At 32.8% G+C, this 24,964-nt stretch overlaps 1 protein-coding gene across 6 annotated transcripts in view; it reads left to right on the plus strand.

The window, feature by feature from the left end:
* The window catches only part of mtd (TLD domain-containing protein mustard), a 916,705-nt gene that overhangs the window by 682,364 nt on the left and 209,377 nt on the right, over positions 1-24,964 (plus strand). For 5 of the 6 annotated variants that reach the window (XM_072540745.1, XM_072540746.1, XM_072540756.1 and 2 more), the window contains one exon: positions 24,637-24,710. In XM_072540745.1, coding sequence (XP_072396846.1) covers positions 24,637-24,710 — 74 coding nt within the window. Of the gene's footprint in view, positions 1-24,300; positions 24,520-24,636; positions 24,711-24,964 lie in introns of those variants that run through there. The other variant, XM_072540747.1, reaches the window with a different exon arrangement.

Below are 24,964 nucleotides of genomic sequence, written 5' to 3' on the forward strand. Positions count from 1 at the left end.
TCTTTTATATAAATTAAGTATATAACGAATTTTGCTCAGTGTCTGATTAATTTGAAGCTATCAAATATAACAGTTGTAAATCGAACGTTTATTTCTTTTATTTCATAAAGTAGATATCTGGTTATTCATTTTATAATTTTAAACATTATCTTTCCGGTATAATTATTTGAATTTATTAATAATCTTTATATGACATTCATCGACCGCCCAACCGTAGTAGCTGTTTATATGCTACAGCTTGCTTTGACCTGAAATACTTTTCCAGTGGGCTGCAGTAAGTTTCTGTTGTCATGCAGTTCTTCTTATCAAAACTAGCAGCAATATTGTTACCAACAATATCTTTGTGCATTGCCATAACGTAACTGTAATCACGCGTTAGTTAATATTCCCTCTCGTTGGTGTATCACGAGTATTGTAGTTTCTCTTGTTACCGAGTTAACGTGTTAACTCCTAATCTTTTATGATGGCATTTACTGTTTTAAATTGCGTTTTTCCAGTTTTTAAAATGTCCAGATATCCTGTCCAGATGTAGTGATGACCATGCACTTATTTTCTTTAAATTCATCTTAATATTTTTTGTCGGCAGAGAAAAATCGGAGAGATCACAAACAGTTTTCGAACAAAATCAATTAAGTAGTGAATTGTCATTATGTTCATTTATTTTCTGCTCCAGTTAGTTTTCTTTTCAGTACTATAATAATGGTCATTTCCGGTTAATGCTTACACAATGAAACACTTATATCAATGAAAAAAGGTCGTTTGCATGTTATCAATCATTAAAATTTTACAATACATAGATCATGCTAAATGCGCCTACATTACTACAGCGTATCCCAACGATTTTGTGTGTATCTTTTGTCATTAATCATGTTCAGTAGTAATCCAACAATGCTAATCTGTTCGGCTTCCATAACGTAACAACGTTGCATAATAAAGCTTTGTTTTAAAGGTATTATTTCATTTTTGTGTTTATGCAACACAATGTACACTTTAATTAAATTAAAATAGGAAGCAGTCACTTCAGTGTTTATGTTAAATAAACACTAGGTTTACATTAAAATTTTGCACAAGCTGGAAAATTAAACAAGAGCCGCTTATTATGTCTGACTAATTAAGTGAAATTTGTATATTATGTAGATACCTACTTTTGTATATTCGGGTAATATGTATTTCCAGCTAATTATTTTAAATGAAAAAAAAAGATGATTACAGTGACTAGACTAGACAAAGCTTCATACTATGTTTTCTGTATTTTTAAAATTTAAATTATATTTTTAAAATTAAATTATTTATATTTTAAACAAAATATATTATTTTAAAATATTTCAATAAATTATTATGTTTGCTCCTAACGCCACCTGCTAACGTATTAACAAGGCATACATTATTCACTTCTGACAGACCTTTCAATTTCAGACGAAATAAGAAATTAATAATAAAATATAAATGGTCTTCAAAAATATCAACAAATTCAAATTTTTTTAATGTGTTTTTTGATGGACAGTCTTTTATGTGTTTCTTTTTTTTAATATCTTAACTTAAAAAATAGTTTTAAACCTGTATGACTACCCGGGATACAGTTGTACCCCAGGCTGTCGTGAAAGTCCTGTAATTTTTTTACTCTTGGCAGCACGATAACGCGCGCTCGTGTAATTTCTTCTTGTCGCATTGTTTCGATGGTCTTTCTTTGTGGTTGTTCTCTCGTTTGTGATTTGTTGTCCTGTTTTAGGTTTTTCACCTCTTCAGGACGTGGATTGTTTTTCTTTGGTGGGTTGGCTTTTCTTTTCGTTGTGTGGGTTCCACTGGTGGATGGATTCGTGGGTGTGTCGGCGGAGGAGAATCCTGAACTATCAGAGGTGAAAGGGTTGTTGAGCTAAAAGGGTCCTTTTCAGAATTTTATTATTAAAAATATGTTTATGAATTGACTGAATTTACTATGTATACAATATAATTTAATTAGTGAATTTATATTGTGACTCGCGTGAGGGTAGCTGTGGCTGTATCATCTGCAATAGACAGGTATCATTGTGCAATGGGATCGGGAAACCGCAGAAAATCGATCCCTCCCTGTCTAGGCAAGCTCGAAGTAAGCATTTATTGGTTGTTACGGCGGTAAAAGAGAGTAGTTGCCTCCAGGATGTCAATGTATTCATTAGGAAGTTAGTTGCTGGCAATGGCCAGTAATTTTGTGGGTGGGAAAGGGAGTTTTGGTTTAGGTCGTCTTTTGAATACATTGCCGATGGATGGGCAGGTAATTTTCAAGATGTTTTGGGCTCTGAAGTTTTTGCCACGGATGGTTTTGATTGTGTAACTCCCGCTCAGAGAGGAGAGCCTCTCATTGTTGGGCTGGATGTTCGACAGGTAATGAATAAGGGCGGAGGGTTAGTCGCGTCGTTTGTTGTTTACGCACGATGACGATGACTTGACGAAGATTCCAACGATGATTATAATATGCAGCAGCAAAGAAGTCAGACTGGCTCCAACGTTTTAACAAACCCTGAAATTCCGTGCGAATCTCTTATCAGTTACAAATAACGAGAACGACATTGAATATGTGTAAATTTAGGAAGTACCTACCAAACTACGTAGAAATGGAGCGGAAAAGTGAACAAAAATTCACGTCGGACCAATCAAAGAAATCTACCTGGAAATAAAGGTTCTGCTCGATAAGTAACTAGTGGAATTTCAGCATGGTCCCGGTTTTTCACTGATGATACTCTGAAAAATATTGTCGCTTTCACAAACTAGGAAATTATATTACAACGAGAACGTTATGCAAGAGATCGCCTTGTTGACGAGGAGGAAGTGGCTAATATAACAATCAGGTCATCTGTGAGAGATGGAGAGATAGAAATCAAAGCATTACGCGGACTTTATTACTACGCAGGAGATCTAAATATGAATTCGGTAACATCGAAAGAACTTTTCAACAAAGAAACGCGAATTCCATTTTTTCGCGCCGTAATGAGTGAAGCTCGCTTTTACAAATTGCAACAGGTTTGACGACAGGGACACTAGAAAGGAGCGTCATAAAACTGATCGTTTTGCGCCAATGCGAGATATTTTTGAAGCAGTTATTTCCAAATATATGTTCCAAATGAATTAAAATGTTGCATTATGCGATGCAAAAACTTTTTCATATCGATAAAAATTCAACACCGGTAGGTGTCCCTGTAGCTGAATACTATACGCTGAGTCTAACATAAACCAATTCATGCGTGACCCTCTTCTGGGTCGAAGCCTTACTTCTACAGATATTTAGATTTTTTACTAGCTACCTGCACATACCCGCTCGCTGAGCCTTCTTTGATCCTTTTATAGAATTTTCGCGGTTTTTTGTTTTATTCCGGTTCATCCTTGCTCCACGAGAATCTAGGAAATGGAGTCATTACTGGCTAAACCCCATATACCGGGAGAAAGCTTACAAATCCTGAATGTCCTCTGGTACTTTAAGTTGAGCAATCCTTACCTGTGTCTCCATTGGATAGACAGTTCGCGTACTCTCCAAAAGGAAAATGTATCTGCGTTTGGATGTCGGTCCTTTTTAGTTGTGTAATTGAACAGATCTTACCTAAAAAAATACACCTGACCTGACACTAGTTATGAAGTTCACTTGCCGCAGCAGGGTTCTGTATTTCTATAAGAATATTATAAGTATGTAGTATTGTTATAAAATACTATATGCTACAACACAGTGAGCACGTAAAGGTTGGAATAAATTCGTTAAACGCTTGATTTGGCCATTTAAATAGGCAGAACTGTAGGTACTGGGCTCAAGAGAACGTTCACAAAATTGTGGACCCATTTTTATTGACGGTTCATTGAATGGTGACAAGTATTTTGATTTACTTCAATAGATATACTACCAGACCATTTACTACGGTAGCAGCAATATGGAGCACCACCGCATTACGCACGACATGTACGTGAATACCTAAATACTATTTTTCGGGAGGATTTTTAGTGTGACCAGCTAAATCTCCTGATTTGTAACCACTAGATTTTTTCTTATAGGGATAGCTTAAGTCTAAAGTTTACGTTAATAGACCTAATAGTATTGATGAACTTAAAGAGAGAATTAGAACCGAAATTAATTTAATTAATGCTGATACCCTTAATATTGTTTTGCAAGAGTTTCAACATCGTCTTGAATATTGTCAAGAGGCAAGATATTTTGCAATTTGAGTATAGATTTGAGTAAAATATCTTTTATTTATCAAATATAGAGTTATGTGACATAGGCGACATAGGAAAAAAATCGAACAGTGATGACGTCATCAATAATATGAGTTCAGCAAAAAATGCGTAACTGAAAAATAAAATCGACCTGTCTGAGATTTTTTTACCCAATGGCTAAATCAAGCGTTTAACGAATTTATTCCAACGCGCTCACTGTATACTTAAGAATAAGTAAAAATGAACTACGATTTGAATGCCTGATATTTACAATAGTTGCAAAAATGTTGTTTTGATACTCCATATAAATTTTTTACCGACACACACACGTAGATATATATATATATATATATATATATATATATATATATATATATATATATATATATATATATATATATATATATATATATATATATAATATACTTTAATCTTGGCATTAACTTGTAACTTGTATACAACCTTTGCTAATTAATAGCATCGATTTATTAGCATTTAGAATGTGGATTAAACCCATAATATTAATATATTCACTATAATAGAGTGGACGACCGAGAATATACTGTCCAGTTTTCAATCTCTATTTAGACCTTAATGGGCAAAATAGAATGTGACACTATATTTTTATTGTTTCTTGCATTACATTAACCCGCATTCAGCTGTTTTGATTGCATTTAGAGGTGAGATAAATAATCTGAACAGCAACCTATATAAGGTTGTTGTCGCGGTATCTAGAACTGTTTTATTTATGATCTACTAGAGTAGGGAAATATCCGAACACCTAATTTTTTATAAATTGTACACTACCATTGTTAGGTTAATGTGCTAAACTAATACTGTTTCGTATACCTCTCTAGATAAATTAGTTATAAACTGAAAGATTCAATTAGAATATAGGTATATTTTGTAGCATCAAAGAAAATAGAAAGATCCGATAGAAATTAAATGAAATTAAATCAAAAATTGTTTTCTCTTCTCCTGTATCAACGGTATCTCAATGGATAAGACAGTAGCATTATCCTATAAAGGAGTTCTTCAACCCTTGCTTCTGGCTGAACACCTAGATCAGTATCGTTGATTCTGTAAAATTTCTCGGTATTTTTATAGACATCAACCTTAAATGGTCCGTTCATATCGATTTGTTAAGTAAGAAACATATTTTTCTTTGTTCGATTCTCATCTTCGATATGGTCGTCCTTTTTGGGGTTCTACTACAGCTGCCCAATCTGATGTTATTTTTAAATTATAAAAAAGGGCAATACGGTATCTTTTGGCCTTTCTAAGAATTTGGGAGATAGAAGAAGAAGAACTGTGGTGTTTGAGTTTCAGGAATTTGAGAATGACTTTATGGTCTCGGCAGGCTTTAAGGCCTAACCTCGGAAATCTTTCCGGACATATATATATATATATATATATATATATATATATATATATATATATATATATATATTTATATTAAAATAACGATACAATTTTGATATCGCCACACCTCTGATTATGTTGTCGAGTAATCTACTAAATCAGTATAAACTAGAACTCAATGAGTGTGTAATAACGATGACAAACAGTACACGGCTACGGAATAATTTAACTACCTTGCAGTTACAGGGACCAGTAATCACATCTCTTGTGAGCAATTCCCCGAGGCTATGTATGTGCATTTTAAATACACTGCTAGAAAAAAACACCTAGATTCTTTTTTTGTCATTATTCAATTTTTAAAGATACTACGGTCAAAGTTGTGTAGAGAGTATGTATTCCGAAACCTTGTTTTATTTATTATATCACTCACACTATCACACTATTCATCAACTCAATGAGTACTACCTTCTTCTTCTTCTTCCTTCTTGTATGTGGGCTTTAAAGCCTGTTTCTACTTGAATATTAGCCTCCTAATTTGTTTAAATTATTGCACCATCTTTTTCTTGGTCTGCCAATACTTCTTCGTCCATTTGGTGACTTATCTCGTGCTATTCGTACTACCCTATCCTCTGCCATTCTACTAATGTGTTCGTTCCACTCCTGTTTCCGCTTTGTCACCCATCCATTATGTTTTCTATATTGCATGCTCTTCTTATGTTTTCGCTTCTCGCCCTATCCAACATTCTTTCCCCTGATATTCGTCGGAGTATTTTCGTCTATGTTGTTTCTAGTCGTCGTCTCGTTTTGGATGTGTCAGGTCTTGTCTCCGTCGTGTATGTTAATATAGGTCTAATTGCTGCTTTATAGATTCTTGTTTTTGTGTCTTTTCTTAGGTGTTTGTTCTTCCAGATTGTGTCATTAAGAGATCCCTCCGCTTTACTTGCTTTTAAGCTTTGTTGTCGTACTTCTTCAACATCTCCGAAACTAGTTAAACTAAAATAAGCATAATGAGTACTACCTCATGAGTACTACCTCATTATGCTTATTTTATAGCATTTAAACATCGTAAGTAGTTTGTATGTGGAGTTATATATTTCCAGTGAAGTTGGTTATAACATCTTGGCCCAGCTGTCTCGTTCGTTTGATTACACGAGCACGTTGCAGTTGCTTAACTTTTTCTGAAAAGTTCTCACATTTCTTAATTAATACGTTTTCCCATTTCAGTCCATACACGCTCTATCGAATCTAACTCTATACTACTTTCTGAATAATTCGACATGATATCACTCTCATTTAAATAAATCCATTATAGATTGTGCATTTCAAAGGGTGTGATCTAAGGGATATTCTATTAGGATAACTACAAAAGTCTTCTCAGAGAACTATTATCTGGTTTGGAGGTACGTTTGTTACCCTTTCAGGTTCTAGAAAGACAGCTTTCAGATATTTTTGGCGTGGACGAACAAGTAGTCTAGAGCAACAGGCAGTACGTCTCACTTTTTCTTCTTCGCAGAGTCTACATGTTGCTCTAATAAATTGGCTCATTTTGTACCTACTTATAATATTTGTAGGTAAAGCATAATGTATAATCGTGTACAAAAACACCTGCATGTACCGAAGAAAGTTTACTTTTCTTTTGCTCTGAGTAATTTTGCTTATCAAGCAGAAGGTTAAAATATAATTTTTGCTCACTAGGACACCACAGAATGGGTCTAGTCCGATAAAAGTAAAACGAGCTATTATGCAAGTCTATCATCAATCTATTTATCTGCAGTTCTTTTAATGTCGTATCACCCGTATTTTTATTGTGCTTCACCAATTACGTAAGGAATTGTTTGCAGTTCCCAAGTAAATAATCCTGTGCACATACGCGATATGTGAACGAGAGTTGTTAATTGGACTCGTATAAAGATGAATCCGGACAGAACGATAGAGTTCGGTCCTCTAAACGAACAGTCTGTACTGTACTTCTGGCACTCATTTTATAATTGATAAATATGTTCGAGCTAGTAACACTTTTTCTCTGGACTCTAACATTTAGTCTTATAGAGTGTTCTATCAATTTATATTTAAATGGGAATAAGCCACAATTAAAGGTTAAAATACGTTTATTGACGTTTTAATTTCCACTTCGGAAATCGTTCTCAAAATACAAACCTATTTTGTTTGTATTTTGAGAACGATTTCCGAAGTGGAAATTAAAACGTCAATAAACGTATTTTAACCTTTAATTGTGGCTTATTCCCATTTAAATATAAATTAATTTAAAATGCCACAAGAAAATAGCTTTAGAACAATATTAAGAGTGTTCTATCGTCCATGAAATGCTGTTTAAAAAGTTACTTTGTTCTAACGGGTGATCTAATTGAAATATTCAAGTTCTTTTTCCACTAGTAGAATCAAGATCGACATTTAATATTAACAGGTTTTGACAGATTACAGTTTTTCTAGATAAAAAAATGTTCTTTCTTGAGGAAATAGAGGAAATGAAGAGTATAAATCGTGTTCCAGTCCTTTAGTATGTCATATTTCGTCGAATTATAACTAACTAACAATATAAGACTATCAACATGAAGTTGCTTCTTTTACCATATTTTCGTGTTTTATTTTTTTAACTTACAACAGATAAATTTACGAATTACGAAATCGTATATTTAAAAATGTGAAAGTGGCCATGATATGTCGAAAAAACTAAATTCACAATCATCTGAATATTAAACTAAGTTTTAAAGTTAACAAATTTTTCTAGAATTAAATAAAAATTTGTATAAATTGTTGGTAAATATCAATTATTCCAGTCGCCATGGACGAAAATGACACAACCTCTAAAAATCGTACGAAAAAAATGAATTCTATTGATAATGTCGATTTTAGTGCGACCAAAAAAGATGCAAAAAGTTTGCCACTTCTACTCCTTGGCTTTCTCCCTTATAGGGGGGGGGGGGCAGAAAACAATTTGCCACGAATCTGTACGCCACACAAACAAAAAAAAACACAAAAAATGTTTCAAACACGAAATAATGTAGCTGAGATGATCATTTTGAACAAAAATGTTTATTAGCATTTTTTTTGTGGAATAAACCGTTCTCTCCTAAATAAGGCTTGATGCGACTAGCGATTTCGAATATTGCGTGCGCGAAATCAATTATTTAAATAAAAGTTGTATCAACTCGACGGTAAAAATTCGATATCTTTTGATCAGAGCGTCCTATAGACAAAAATGAAAATGTGTTTTAGAGGAGAAAAGTGCAGTTTTCATATGAAAATTTTTTGCGTTTCGCCGTAGATGAAGTTTCTATAGCTGTTAAATAAATAAACGTTGCGCGAGTTTTGCCATTTTTTACGATTCTCATGAGATCAATACAATTTATCACTTCCATTGGCCGGTCACTTTGGAATTTCCATTGATAGAGCGTAATCTTCAAAACCTTTAACATGAAATTTTGATTTTGACTTTTGGCAAAAATATGAGGCATTTGAAATATGCCTAAAAACGCTCACGTTACAAACGATCTCAAACATTTAAAACTTTCAATTGGATAAGTACGTCTTTCAAAACTACACAACTTCAACAACTTCAGCTGCAAATTCTTCGTGGAAGCATTTCTTGTGACGTGATATCATTTGTAATGTTAAAATTTAAATTCAGCGTTTTTTAGGAATATTTTAAATGTCGCCAAAACTCAAAATCAAAATTTCGTGTCATAGATTTTAAAGATTAGGCCTTAACGATGGAAATTTTACATCGACCGATCAATGGAGAATAAATTTTATTGATCTCATTGTAAATCGTGAAAAGTGGCAAAAATTTAGTAGCATTTATTTGTTTAACTGCTTTATAGAAACTGACTTAATTTACGACAAAATGTAAAAATTGCATACGAAAGCTACACCTTCAAAACGCATTTTTATTTTTGTCGATAGGACACTATGATCAAAAGATATAGAATTTTTACTGTTGAGTTGATACAAATTTTATTGAACATTGATTTCACACGCGTAACTGACATTCAAAATCACCAGTTGCTTCAAACGTTGTTTCTGAGAGAACGGTTCATTCTACACAAAAACTGCTAATAAACTTGCACCTTATGGCCTCCAACGGAGCAATAATATGTCGACAGTTACGAATATTGTAATTTTAAGTAATATTACTTAATATTGTTCTGAAGCTATTTTATATTAATTTATTACTTACTTATTATACCTATATTACTTTCTATAACTTATTATTTTATTAACTGAAATTATCATAATTATATAATATATTTATAAAGATCATGTCATTTGATGTTTAATTTTCCACCTGTCTAACTGTTTTGAATATCATTCGGTGCAAACCGATGGTAATGGGAAGCTATAAATTGTTATTAGGTGCCCATAGCAAACTAAACTTTACACCGAACAACCAACAGTAAATCCTTTGAATCAAAGCTATAGATAGATAGGCTATTACGTGTCTGACCAACATGAAATTTAGTTAACCGCCGGCATCTGTTCGATGCTAATCAAACGTAACGTTTCAATTGTCCAGTGGTTTCATGCCCGGCTTTAATATTGCATTTTATTCTCTAATATGTACCTCTCTTTCTATGTCGGTGTGTTCTACTGTTGCTAGTAAGAATTGAAATAAAAATAAAACTTATTTAGAAAGTCTTCTACCAGGAGTATTAGTTTGCAAAATATTCGTAATATCAAATGTATATCGTTTAACTGTAGTTTAGTGTTTATTTTAATAAAAATGCTATAATAGTTGTCTACATGTTTTATACATTCGGAATAAGCCAACATAAAATTTTAAAATGATATTAGTTGCTTACATGGGATTTCTGGGGTGTCATGTTTAATTATATTAAATTAAATATGTTTTACTCGAAAACATAATGCATGTCAGTATATTTATAGATACATTAGTAGTGAGATTGATAGTTTGTGGTCTAAAAGTACATATTCTTGACTTAACTAGTTAACAAAATCCAAACGTCAGAGTATGAAATGGAAAGAAACATCGGCAATCAGCGGAGCCAAAACAATGTCCGTTTCCAACTTCGACAACAAAAGTAATTGTAACCGATTTTTTTAACACGAAGGTATTCCGCTATTCGACATTAACACATTCGCGACCAACCGTCACACATGTGTGACGGTGAAGTTTTCGTAAGGACTGCTGACACATATGTGTGACACCGAACTTACGTGATGAAATGTAAAATAATTTTACCACGGTTTATCACAGTGGGTCTAAATTTGGCCACAGTCCACCTAAACAATCCTTCTTTCACACGCTATGGCTGGGTTGTGATTTGGACGTTTAAAAAAAGAAGAAATAACCTGTAAATTTATGAAACGTAAATTTATAGAATGTAAACGTCGAATACGAAAAGTATCGTAAATGTGTATAATTTAGAAAGGTAATATAAAAATGTAACTTATTTATACACCGTGTAATAACTTATTATTTATTTTAGACGTACTAACAATGTCAAAACGACATCTAAGTACACGAGACCTTCAATTAGAGGCCGAGATGGCTAGTAGGGAAGTTAGTGAGTACAGAAATGCCGAAAATATTGAATATGAATTCGAGGAGGACCATAATGATGAAATGTTTTATTCTAGTGGAAGTGAATATTCTCCTTCTCATTCTGGAAGAGAGACTGAGGATACTAGCAATGATGGGGGAGAGTCGAGCAATGACGGCGGTGAGTTGAGTAATGATGAGGGCGAAGCGAATGATGCAAATGAAAATGTGGTACAAGAAAATGATGAGGCGGACTGGCTTGATGTAGAGGAAAATATTGAGATACATCAGTTTACTGAACAAGAAAATATAAAAGTAGAAATTCCTGTTGATGCAACACCTATACAATATTTTTCATTACTATTTGATGAAGAGCTTTTGATAAAAATCGTAGAGTGGACAAATCACAGAGCTGCTTCACGCAAAGAAAACCCTACTTTAAAAAATATTCCTTTTTAAGACGCTGGATGGATATAAATATTGACGACTTAAAAAAATTTTTGGGTCTCTGCATATTAATGGGAAACATTAAACGCCCCTTCTTACGTTTATACTGGAGCACAGATCCACTATATCACTTTTCAATATTTGGAAAAACTATGCCCAGATCAAAGTTTGAAGCTATTCTTCAAAATATTTGTTTTTACAAGCCGGAAGACGTAGAAGTTCAAGATCGACTTTACAAAATTAAAAACGTTACAAGTCATATTATAAATAATATCTCTAAAGTTTACTATCCAGGAGAGAACTTAAGTCTTGACGAAGCCCTCTTACTGTGGAGAGGGCGGTTAATATTCCGACAGTATATGCCAAAAAAAAACTAGTAAATATGGAATAAAAATTTATGAGATTACTAGCTCTTATGGATTTTTACTAAATTTCCTAATCTACAGCGGCAGGGGGACAGTAGTAAATGAAAATGGGCATGCGTTTGAAGTAGTTCACAGACTTGTTACTGAATATTTAGAGAAGGGGCACACTATCTACATGGACAATTATTACAACAGTTATGAGCTTGCCAAGTTTTTACATGAAAAGAAGAACTACGTTTGTGGAACATTAAGAAAAAATAGAAAAAGTAACCTAAAGAGTGTTATTACAAAAAAATTAAAGAAAGGAGAAGCCGTATGGCAAAAAAGAGGTCCAATCATAGTATTAAAATGGAAAGATAAGAGAAATGTAATAATGATTTCATCCAAGCATGGTTCCGAAATGGTTGAAGTTGAAAATCGTAGAGGCCAGAAAAAGTTGAAGCCAGTAATGATTCGTGACTACAATTCCTTTATGTCGGGAATTGACAGAATTGACCAGATGACTTCATATTATGACACACCACGAAAAACTCTGAGATGGTACATGAAAGTTTTCTTTCACTTACTAGATATTTGCATGTGGAATGGCAACTGGTTGTTGAATAAAAATAGGAACACGTCAAAGAAAACAAGAATGTCGTACCTTCAGTTTAGAGAGGAAGTGATCAAACATTTACTGGGACAAACAGAACGGCCAAGCAGAAAAAAAGTTGTTGCGGCACACAACTTGAAAAAAGAAAATAAGCGGAAAAGATGTCGACAGTGCAGTGCAACCAAGAAAAGGGCTGTCACCTGGTACACATGCCAGGAATGTAAGGGGAGTGATGGACAGCCCATTGGGTTATGTGTTACACCCTGTTTTGCTGAGTGGCACAGAAAAGAGAATTAAACTTATACAATATGTTTTATTTTTTATTGGAATTAATTTTTAGTTTTGTTAATCTTGAATAAATAAATGATTTTTTATAAGTAGTAGCTAAAAATGTTTATGTCACATATTTGTGACACTTGGGTTATATTCAAATTTTTATTACTATAGACCAGTGTCACATATGTGTGACATTATCCAAAACATTTTTTTTTATAATCCTTGTTGAATTATAATACTCCTCCCCAAAAATGGTGGATTTGGCATGTTTCTTTCATGTTTAACCAAAATCAGTTTGACTGGACAGACCTAAAAATAGGTTGGTCGCGAATATGTTAAGAAGAAGAGAAGAGACGCATACACCGAAAAAAGAAACAAGAATGGGAACACGATATATTATAACAGCTCGAAAGCCATATGAGTCAAGGATAAACAAGAAAGTTCTGTCACCAAATAAACCGTGAACGTGTCAAACTTTTTAATTTGTCAAATTCGAAGTATATGAACACGATATAAAATGAACGAATTCTGAAATATTCAAAAAACTGGTCTCCATCGTCCATCAACTCTTTATATCGAGTAAAGAATTCTCCTTCCGTTGCTTTCTTCCTCCAAGCTTGATGGATCCACAAGCATTTATTTGTACTGTATGTTTCCTGTTCCTATTGTTCTTCTTTATCTAAGATCACAGCAATCATCAACAGTTCGCTGTCGGAAAATATTGCCATTCATTCCGGAGAATCAATATCTGTAATGATAAGACTGGCAGCTTGTTTACCTACGGAGAGGATATTGTGTTACGATAGGGAAAACAAACAAACCACAAATCCTCAGGCAGCGATGGTATCCCAGCATAATTGTTTAAACACAAAAAACTCGAAAAAGGGAACCAACAATAATGCAATAATTACCGTGGAATAACTATAATAAATACAGCATACAGCAAGATATTGTCCACCATCTTGCATGAGAGATTGAAGCCTTATTCCGAAGCGGTCCTAGAAGAACATCAGGCAGGTTACAGTCGTGGATGTTCAACTATTAACCAGATTTTTACACTGTAACAAATTCTCGAAAAAGCGCAAGAGTTTAATATAGTACCATCTGTTTGTCGATTTTAAAACGACATATGACAGTGTCACAAGACCAACTCTATTCCAAAATACCCACATACATGAGAAATGTGACGATGGTCAAGATGCAATCAGTAAAAATTCAGAACGACTCGTCAATCCCATTTAAAATACATAAGGGGTTAAAGCAGGGAGACGCGCTGGCGCGTGTCAGCTTTTTAACATCTTCTTAGAAAAGTCATACGAGGCGCTAATTGAGATAGCAGTATTTAGATAGCACATTTAGATATTTAACAGATTAGTCCAAATTCTAGCATATACTGACGACATGGTCATTACATATAAATCAAGGAATAAGATTACATATAAATCAAAATAAATTCATACCGACTGACACAAACACGAGAGCTGGAAACGTTCACACAGATCTCATTGTTATGAACAAAACTTCGAAGCTGTCAAAGAGTTCATAAATATAGGGACATCGGGTAACCCCAATAATAACACATCAGGATAAATAAAAAGGCGAAACATAATTTCAAATTGATGTTAGTAACATGGTCTACCAAAGTACTTATTTTACAAAGGTGTCTCAAGAAACGCAAAATATTCGGAGCGGTCTGTGAGAACGAAGTATGGAGGCGTATATATAAATTTGAACTGCAGAATATCTACAAGCATAAGTTTGGTGGAAAAGATATTATCAAGCGAACCCGTCTGCAGTGGACAGGAAATGTAGCCTTGATCCCGAAATCGAACATGATAGAAAAACAGACTCTACGTACGCAATTCTCGTTCTAGAGCATAATCATTCTTTTAATGACGAATTTCATTGAATTTCATAGAAATTTTTTACATTGAAAATAAAGGCATTCAGCTATCTTTATTAGAATCTATGGAAATCAACAAATTAAAAAATACAGACATAATTCTGAATGACCAACTTGAGACAAACAGTTCTCCCCTCCTCAAATTATTTGGTATAAACATATACCAAAAATATATCACTTGAGAAAGGCACTCTGGCCGAAACAGCTGTAGTGATAATAATTTAAAATAAATTTTGTGAAAGTGTTGAAAACAAAAGTTTTCAGTGGGACTGAGAAGACGGGGTAGACCAAAGCTGAAATGGATGGACGGGGTACCACAGGATTTCAAAATAATCGGAGTTAACTGTGGTACACTGTGGTTCTCAATTTTAGAATATGCATCTTTGGTACGGAAGGGATCTACTCATTACAGGCTGCATAAGATGAACCCAATTGGGTAAATCCTAAAGCTTCAGGCCTCTCTGATCCTGACTGCCGTAGATCGGCCTACGAATTCACCAAACATCCAAACGGACAACTGCCATCCCCTTTTTGCGCACGAACTATATCCTGGCAGACTAAAATCAAGAAAGCGCTTCTTTAGCGCCTTGCTAGACGAACCACGAGTCTGTTACCCACTAAGGTCGTTCAGAAACTATAATTTTCTTGCCATGAAACAATAAAGTAAATTACAAAATATTATGGGATGGAAATAAACCTAAAGAAAACTGAATACCTAACAATGGAGAATACAGAAATAAAACAGCTGGAAATAGACGAAGGTAAACAAATCAAAGGAACAGACAAGTATAAGTATTTAGGCTTCATAATATCAAACAAGGGAACAACGGAGGAAGATATAAAAAATAGACTAGGACAAACAAGAGACTGCATACGAAAATTGAACCCGGTACTATGGGATAAGAATATCAGCATGAAAACAAAGAAAAAAATATATAATACCATGACAAGAAGTATCCTCACTTATGGGTGTGAAAATTGGACAATAAATAAGAAAACCAAAAACAAAATAAGAGCAACAGAGATGGAATTCCTAAGGAGAAGCTGCAGAGTAACAAGAAGAGATAGAATAAATAACATGGAGATTAAGAGGAGAATGGGAATGAACTCCGACATAATAGACTACATCGAACAGAAGCAGTTAACCTGGTACGGACATGTCAGAAGAGCAGACCAAAATCGGTGGATAAATAGAATAACAGAGTGGAGCCCGATAGGAAGAAGAAAGAGAGGCAGACCCCGAAGATCTTTCAGAGATGAAGTGGACGAAGCAATGAGTAGAAGAAACCTACAGGAAGGGGACTGGCTAAACAGGAAAAATTATAGAAAACGGTTAAGTGAAGGAATACAGTGAAAACTGTGGAAATCCTTGTATATATATATATATATATATATATATATATATATATATATATATATATATATATATATATATATATATATGTATATATTTTCGGTTTTTTATAACGTCTTACGACGTTGTCCGACTCCCAAACGCCACTGTATTATATACACTACTATATACAAAATATTAAAGGATATTTTGACAAAAGCCATATACCTTTTACTGAAACGTCAACTTCTTTCATAACTAAGATTATTTGTATTTTTCATCTAAATGAAATTTTTGTTCAGCGTTAATTGAGATTGTTTTATGAGCCTATGACTTTTTTACAATTTAACATAAACTTACCAATCAATCAACCGATTCAATAGTTATGTCCAGATTTAATGAGCTACTTAAATGTTTTAAATACTGCACAATTTATTTACCATGAATATGAGTAATTAGAAGTCTGTAAATGTTACAAAGTATTAAATATTAATTTATAAAACAAACTTTATTACTTGATATCTAATTAAAAGTATATAAATGTTAAACATATATTGCACAAACAAAATTAAATAATTAAGGGAATTATTTAAAATAGTAAAAAATCGTATACCTTAAAGTCTATTCGGCGAATTGACACTGGTTTCGGATTAACTAAATAAGCAACGATTCAACAGACCATCTATAGAAATTATTGTAAATTATAGCCTTTTATTTTTTGGTGAGTACCGACCGTAGAAGTCTAGCCGTTAGTTGAAAATTAATATTTTATTTCTTTTTTAATTACCTCAATTACCGTCTTATAAATTTAGGAAATATATTTGCACGCCTTATACTTGATTTTAATTATCCCCAAATTAAGTCTATAGGATTGAAAATACAAAAATAGAGAAGTCTCATAGTTTGTCCATGCTTTTCGGCAATACTCTCATGGGCGTATAAATGTATATTTTGTATAAAAAGATACATAGAGAAAGTAGAATCGTTCCTTTCAGATAACAGTTTTGTAATTTTGGAAAAGAATCCACTTAACACGTTTATTAATAAAACAAAAGCAATGGTTAAATTGTTTAATGATACTATTACTAAATATAACAAGAGAAAGTTAACTGTATCTAATCCTATAACACCTAGGTTATATGGACTTCCTAAAATCCATAAACACAATTGTCCTATAAGATCTATTGTAAGTTTCTGTAACACTCCAGTTTCTATTTTATCAGAGTTTATTTACAATACAATTCAATCTATCACTAATTTTAAACCTAAGTTCTCCATTACAAATTCTTTAGATCTAATAAAACGTTTAAATAACATTAAAATAGAAGAGAGTTTTTATTTAGTTTTTTTTATGTTTCCAATTTGTTTACTTCCGTACCAAGAGATGAAACATTACCTTTAGTACACAACCTTCTAATTGCAACATATCAGCAAAAGACAAAGATGCCATCTTAACTATGCTCAAATTTTGTCTTGATCAGGACTTCTTCCAATTCAATCAAAAAATATATAAACAACCAACAGGTTTAGCGATGGGATCTCCATTATCACCTTTTTAGATGATATTTTCCTAGACAGCTTAGAACAGAAATTTGTAAACAACAACAAAATAGTTTTTTGGTCAAGTTATGCTGATGATTATATAGGCTCTCATACAGGGAACCCAAGAACAGATTTTGGATGATCTTAATAACATCCATCCTAACATCTTTTTTACATTGGAACCAGAATCTGACAATAAGTTGAACTTCTTGGATATGACTAATATCTCGTAAAAAAGATTCTCTAGAGTACAATATTCACAGAAAACCTACTCAAACAGATCATGTTATACTTGAAACATCTAATCATCCAAACCAATGTAAAATGGCTGCTTTCAACAGTTACATTTATAGGCTACTCAAATTTCCACTTTCTAATGATAACTTCAATTTAGAACTTAATACTCTCAAGCAAATTGCTTTCAATAATGGTTATGATCCCAACATTATCCATAAGCTTCTAAATAAATCTAAACTTAAAATTGCAGAAAAGTTTGCTTATTCATCACAATGTTCGCTTCAAACCAATGCTGCAAATAACATCAGATATTTCTCCTTTACTTATATCAGCAATATTTTCAAAAAAATATCAAAACTTTTTACTTCTACAATTGAAGACATCAAAATTTCCTTCAAGTCACACAACACTTTAGGTTCCTCTTTAATCAACACCAAAGAAAGGATGAACACACTTGAAAAAAGTGGTATTTATAAAATAAAATGTGATAATTGTGATGCCTCTTATGTAGGTAGAACCATTCGAAAGTTATCTACTAGAATTACAGAACGTTTGAAAAGACCAAACTCTTCAAGTTTTCAGTAAACATAATTTCAACATCAATACTGGTTCATCTATTTTACATGACATTAGTAGAAAGAGAAACTACTTGGAGTTGGATTTATTGGAAGATTTGGAAATTACAAGGACAACAAATGAAAACTCTCACTGTCTTAATACTCAAATTAATTTAAATTGTACTAAATTTAAACCTATTTCTAAAAACTTTTCTGCAGCTTCACCTCGTAGGGGACCCAGCTCGACTGTTTAGACTTCCTGCACTGATTATACCCATTAAGAATTTATTAATTTCATATTTTGATTAATATTACTATTTTATTCTTCAATAATTTGCAAAACTAGCTTGCTCAGGATCAATTGATCTATAGTTGGCGTTGATTACACTCTAGATATATTTCGCTTCGTAGTTTAGATATACCATCTCCACAGTTGTATATTTCAACATCTCCCACCATGTTGGTCTTGAGTAATGCTTTGACATTTTAATTTTATGGTTCTCCCATTGACTTTGGGTTTAACTGAACTATTGGGATTATACCCCATTTATACACTCTGCTTTCTATTTTGATTTTTAATTCTTAGTATTTCATTTTCATTATTCGATTTCTTCTTTTCTAGAGTATTGATAGTACTAGGCAGACATTTTTATTGTAGTCGATCACCCACTATCCAATATATTGTTTAGTCTATTTCTTGCATTCATACTCTACGTCCACTTCAGTTGCCCCCAAACTAACACCCTAATTATTACCGACAGGTTTGGCTGTGAGATCTGGATTATGCAATCTACATAAAGTGATCTATATAATTTCATATTTCATCAGTTATTTCCTATAGTAGTGTCAGTTGGACCTTTGGTCAATGCCTTTGTCATGGACCTTTGTCATATGTCAAATGTCACATGTCACTTTAACATTTACCGTTAAGACCAGGAGCCATTTTCTCTCCTGATGCCACCCAACATGTAGCTTCGTCGTTTTCAATAATTTTTAAACTGTTTGTCCTTGTGTCGTCAATGTACCTTTTAATGTTTATGACATTCTATATATATTGTTAGATAGCCTAATTTGACGAAGTAACTCTAAAACGTTATATTACATAAAAAAATTTTATCAACTTGGAGTTTTTTCGATGTTAATTAATTTTTCTTTAGTTGAAAAAACGTTTCTTGGCTTATTTCAGATGTCCCTGAAGATGTTCTAGGAGCGAAAGTACTTGGGCAAGATTTAATAAAAACTGTGCTCGATATCTGCCTTTTATTTGATTAAAATTTAAAAGATATATTTGGTATCTTGTACTATCTAATGTACAATAATTAGCCGCGATCCTTTATTTGCAGGAATTTTTTATATGCACATGTTTAAACCATGTGTTTATGTGTAAGTTTGTGTCATGTTTAGTTAACATCTACATCTACCCTATAGACTACAAGACCATGGGAGATTTTTAATTTGTTATTTGACACAGCATTAATCACATTTAAAACAATACAATATGTAATAATACAATAATAATAATGTTTCTGAAGCTATTTTTTTAGTATTATTCTATTATTCCCAACAAAAATAGTAAATTGCAACAACTTTAGAAACTATGCCGTCAATTCTTATCGGTACATGTGAGTCACAGGTAAGATAAACTTACCCACTTAAGTTTTTTTTGCCACACATTTTTGTACGGTATATATAACTTAGGTAGGTAATACAAAAATAATAACCTGCGACCTAATGCTGTACAAAAATATTGGTACCAGGAGCAGCGAAAAATTTTTATTCTAGGAAAATGTTTCCCCATTTTCGGCAATTTGACACAGTACATCATTTATACACAAAGTTTCAACAAAAGGTACAACGCCGTACCTTTCTGCTGGAACAAGGATGCGAAATCTAACGCAACCCATAATTTGATCTCCCATGCTTTGAGTATCAATAAGAATTTTCGACATAGTTTCTAAAGTTGTTATTACATATTGTAGTAGTATTGATTCATATTCATGTTAGGTCAAATGACCCCCTAATAATGTCCCATGGGCTTGTAGTATATTATTTGCAACTACTTTATAGTCCTATATACGCGTATTATAGGTTTATGTCGTTTTTAAATCATTCTAAATACATAAAAATTCCAGTAAAATCTACATCATCCAATTTATTTGATAAGCTACAACATCTCTGTATCTGTAATATTTTGCAGTACAGTGTTCGCACAACACCGATACTGTTATCTGATCTGCTATTATCTAATTATAAATTATTATGACATTCACAATTACCCAGAAAAATGATCAGCACCGGACTCGTTTACAATTATTTTTAGGTTCCTATTGTTCAAAGTCTGAAGGAGACTATATTCGCAACATGTGTCGATATTTCAAATACCATTTCGTTTGATATTAACTTGAGTTATTTTGCTCTAATGTTCACGTTTTGCATCAATATAGTACTACACTCCAGCAAATAAATAATGAAAATAGTCGTACGCGTGATGTCTTAAGTTATCGTATAATTTAGCTGCCCGTATGAGTTTTACTAAGAAGCGTATCAGTAGTGGAGAATTTATTTTTTATTTAGCGCATGGCATATTAAGAAAGCAATATTTTTATATAAAAAAACGTTTAGTAAATGGAGCAAAGGCTCCATTTACTAAATCGCATGGCAAAAATAGCAAACGAACATCTAATACATCAATACAATCTATATACTTAGATCTTGTAGTTCTTGAAGTACTTTGTTCATATTTTCTTTCTTCTTTCTGCGGTTGATTTTCCTTTCTTCTTTACGTAGTTATTTATATTCCTACTCTACTTGCCGGGTTCTCTGCCCTTGTTACATCAATAAATATGCCCTGCTTTTTCTTTCTGTTATAATCTAACAGTCTTCGTCAAAACAGTAATTCGTTCTTGTTCTTCTTTGTTTACCTGCCATACCTAGTAATTCTCAGCTGCTTCTTTCATGATGTTTCTGCACTCTTTCCACTCTTCATTTATGTCTTTATGCTTTAGTCTTTTTTCTAGTTTGATATTTATATTTTGTTGTATTCTCCATTTTCGTTTGTATTGAGTCTTTCTACATTGTATCGTTCATGTTTAGAACCTATTTCCCTTTTCAAATGTTTAAAATTCTGGCCCTTACCCTACTTTCGGCCCAGTAGTGATCAGAATTCGCATTTGCTCTTCTTCTGATGCGGACGCTCCTCCTGAGTCTAGAATAGCATCATAGCATAAATCCGAGCATCAAAAATATTTAAAATTCGTAATTTCTCAAGCACCAAATTTTTTCAATTTGTTGGGCTCTGTGATCATTCCTGTTCCTTACCATGTAAGTTAAATGTTAACTTTGTATTCCAGTTCTTCCTTTTGACGGAATTTTTAGTTTTTTATTGACGCTTAGAAAATGAAGGTAGTTATGTGCTTCGTGGTGTAGTTGCAGCAATCTGCTGATTCAGCTGTTAATTCGTCTGTTGTGTCTTTATTTTGCTGTGTAAACACAGTTCAACATAATGTCAGTACGATGATTAACTCCGTTACTAAATAGACTTCTCGGTTATTTGACATTCAACAGAACTAAATTTTTCTCAGAAATAAACTTTGGATCTTGATAATTGCGTTTCGTTCTGTTTACTGCCGTAAACAAAATACGTAGAATCAATTGCGGGAAGTATTGTATTTATAACAATATAATTCATATAATGCATGACTCGATGTATAACTTCTTCCAAATAAATACGTTTTGGCATGTTTTTAGAAGACTTATTATGTACATACAGACCAAACAAGCATCTGCGATTGCTAGTACTCATTCTTTTGACAGAGTAAATAATTGAATATCCTTCTGAAATAAAAAGAATATACTAATTTGAGTATTTTACATCTTAGGAATATACGTAAATGAAAAAGTATTTTATAAACTAGATCTAATGTATTATATTTATTATTATAAGCAGAAATAATATTTTATTATTACAATGTAAGGTGACCAGCAAGGAAGATATATATACTTATGCGCCTCCAATTATCCAAAGTCTAAATTTACTAGAATTCATGATGAGCACGTAATTTCGGCTATATTTCACCACTTACGGCGCGTGATTTTAGATGAATAATTTTATTAAATATTTAATAGACTATATTAAAGATATTATTATCATTATATTAAAAAAAAACGATATTATTATCATTTTACTCGTGTTCATAAAACCAGATCTCGTTATTTCGATGGTCCTTCTAATGTATTTGGACTGGTCTAATTGGCTATGGCATTATTCTAAAGGTTGATAGTTTACAAGTTGTTTTACAATATTTCTAAGCCTACAAGATTATAGTTATATTTATATATGTAAGTTGATATTAAAAAAGCAAGCACAAAAAATATTTGTATGAAACATATTAAAACCCACAATGTTCAAATTCCATTAATTAATTTTTAATTGTTTATTTCCACACAACTACTTCCCAACCAACTAACCATCCATACATACCATAACATAACCATCTGTTTATTGCACTTCCAAATGAGTTTCAAGCTCCAACTTTTTGCATAGAAAGCTTGTCTACATAATGTGGCCCAATAAAAATTTCTTTACCTTCTTTTAATTTGATATTATGAACTTTAGAAATATTTGTTTTAGGTACTTAAATTCTTTATTCTTTTACCACAGTCTTCAAAAAGCTTTCCTAGAATTTTAGTTTAATCTGAAGAAGAGACAGGACATTAATTTCCAATCCAACTCCTATCCCAGAAACAAAAATACTTACTGAAATCACAGAACAGTACTAACTGTTGGATGTTGCTTGAATGTCGCACATACGTACATTAAAATTAACATAGAAAACGCATCCTCGTTTGTACCTTATCGTAGAAAGGCATTCAGACCATAGTTACAATTCTCGAAATTACTACTATCTTTTACGTCTATAAACCTCCAGTTAAGACGACCAACTCATGTTGAAAAAACTCAATTTTATTTCGCGGTATACTTAGGTACATCAATAGCCACCATGAGCAATGCAAATAAAAGGAAAATGATATATTGGACGAAGCGAACAGATCATAAATCAGCTGAATGAAATAGGGAGTACAACCCTGACCTGTGCTTTGTGTCTAAAATATGGTAATAATATTCATTTGGCATATACAAGGAGTTTTCTCCAGAATTTCTACATTGCCCCAGCGTCACCTAGATAGTGTAAAGATGGGAACACAAATTCCCCTAATAAGTCATGATCAAGATGCTTAAATCATAAACAATTGGGAAGCACATTCGAACTTGATAAATGGTTAATAAAACTGCGCTCATTAGATAATTATAGAAAAGAGTATATTCATTCTTGGTGTCAAAAAAAGAAGATCTGGTACAAGAATTTTCTCAAAACTGATCAAGAAATCGAAGAGCAGCTATAGCTCACGGAGTGCATACTTGAAGTAAAATATAATCCCATTTATCATTGTCAATTTGACGCAGTGTCTTTTCACAGCTTCGCACCGTCGGAAAGGAAAATGCCCTAGTTTAAGATTTATAATTTATTTGATTAATAATTTGTGGGATTAAGTTACTTATCGACGTTACAGCTTGCTGTTATTCCTTTTACTTTTTAGGTTGGTAGCTGGAGATTATTTATGTTACAAAAACTATAATCAGATGCAAATCTGACCTAAATTCTACATACAATTTAAATTAATTGAAATTAGCTATTACGGATCTGCAGTCATATTTTATGATAAATATCTTAAACTGATACTCCACAAATACTTCGCCCCAATCGAATAGTAATCGCAAACCCTCAGAGACAACTTTTATTAAATCAGGAAGGATAAGATAAAATAATAATACAACAATTATGTGGTCTACTTTACAACAGTGACGAATAAATTCATACGGTAGCTGATTTGACCTTCTCAACTAACCGACCGACCGACCGACGATTCAAGTGATTCAAGGTCTAATTTGTCGTTTACGTTTCATGTTTAGTCTTCAAACTCGACCATTTTCGTACCTTGTGACTGACTACTGACATTTTAAAACGCAGTAAAAATTGCATGAAAACATTACAGTAGTTTTTTAGCAATGAAGACAAAATGGAATTTGTTGAAGATTATTTTGCGGTAACACATGAACCGTCAATAGCTTTCGAATACACTATTGACGGAGACGGTATCTCGGATTTTGTTATTGTTTACAAACATCAAGTTGATGAAGAGTTGAAAGGTTAATGTCAATATCATTTACAGAATATTTAAAATTATATAGTTATTATTAAATACTATACCATTGTTGAAATTAACATGAAGTTGAATTTAAAGCAATGTTTCTTCTTCGTTGCAGATCTAGATGGTTCTACAAATAGTTTAACAGAAAAGAGAAAAGTTGGTCCACCTGAAAATACAACTGTTTACACAGTAAGTTGTTAAATGTTTTCTACTTCTTTATTAAGGGTCTAGTATCTATCGGCATTTAGCTAAGTTGACTGATTTCTATTATTTTTGTAATTTCTGACACCACATTTGCCATGGCGATACGGTAAATCTAAAATGTTTAGCTTTTTGTTGTGTTGACTAAATTTTGACATGACTGGCGCTGGCAGTGGCTATGCAACCAAGCCCAAGTGTAATAGATTTTAGTTATTGGAAAAAGCAAAATAATTTTATTTAAT

This window comes from Diabrotica undecimpunctata, chromosome 8 (genome assembly GCF_040954645.1).
Source record: "Diabrotica undecimpunctata isolate CICGRU chromosome 8, icDiaUnde3, whole genome shotgun sequence".
NCBI lineage: Eukaryota > Metazoa > Arthropoda > Insecta > Coleoptera > Chrysomelidae > Diabrotica > Diabrotica undecimpunctata.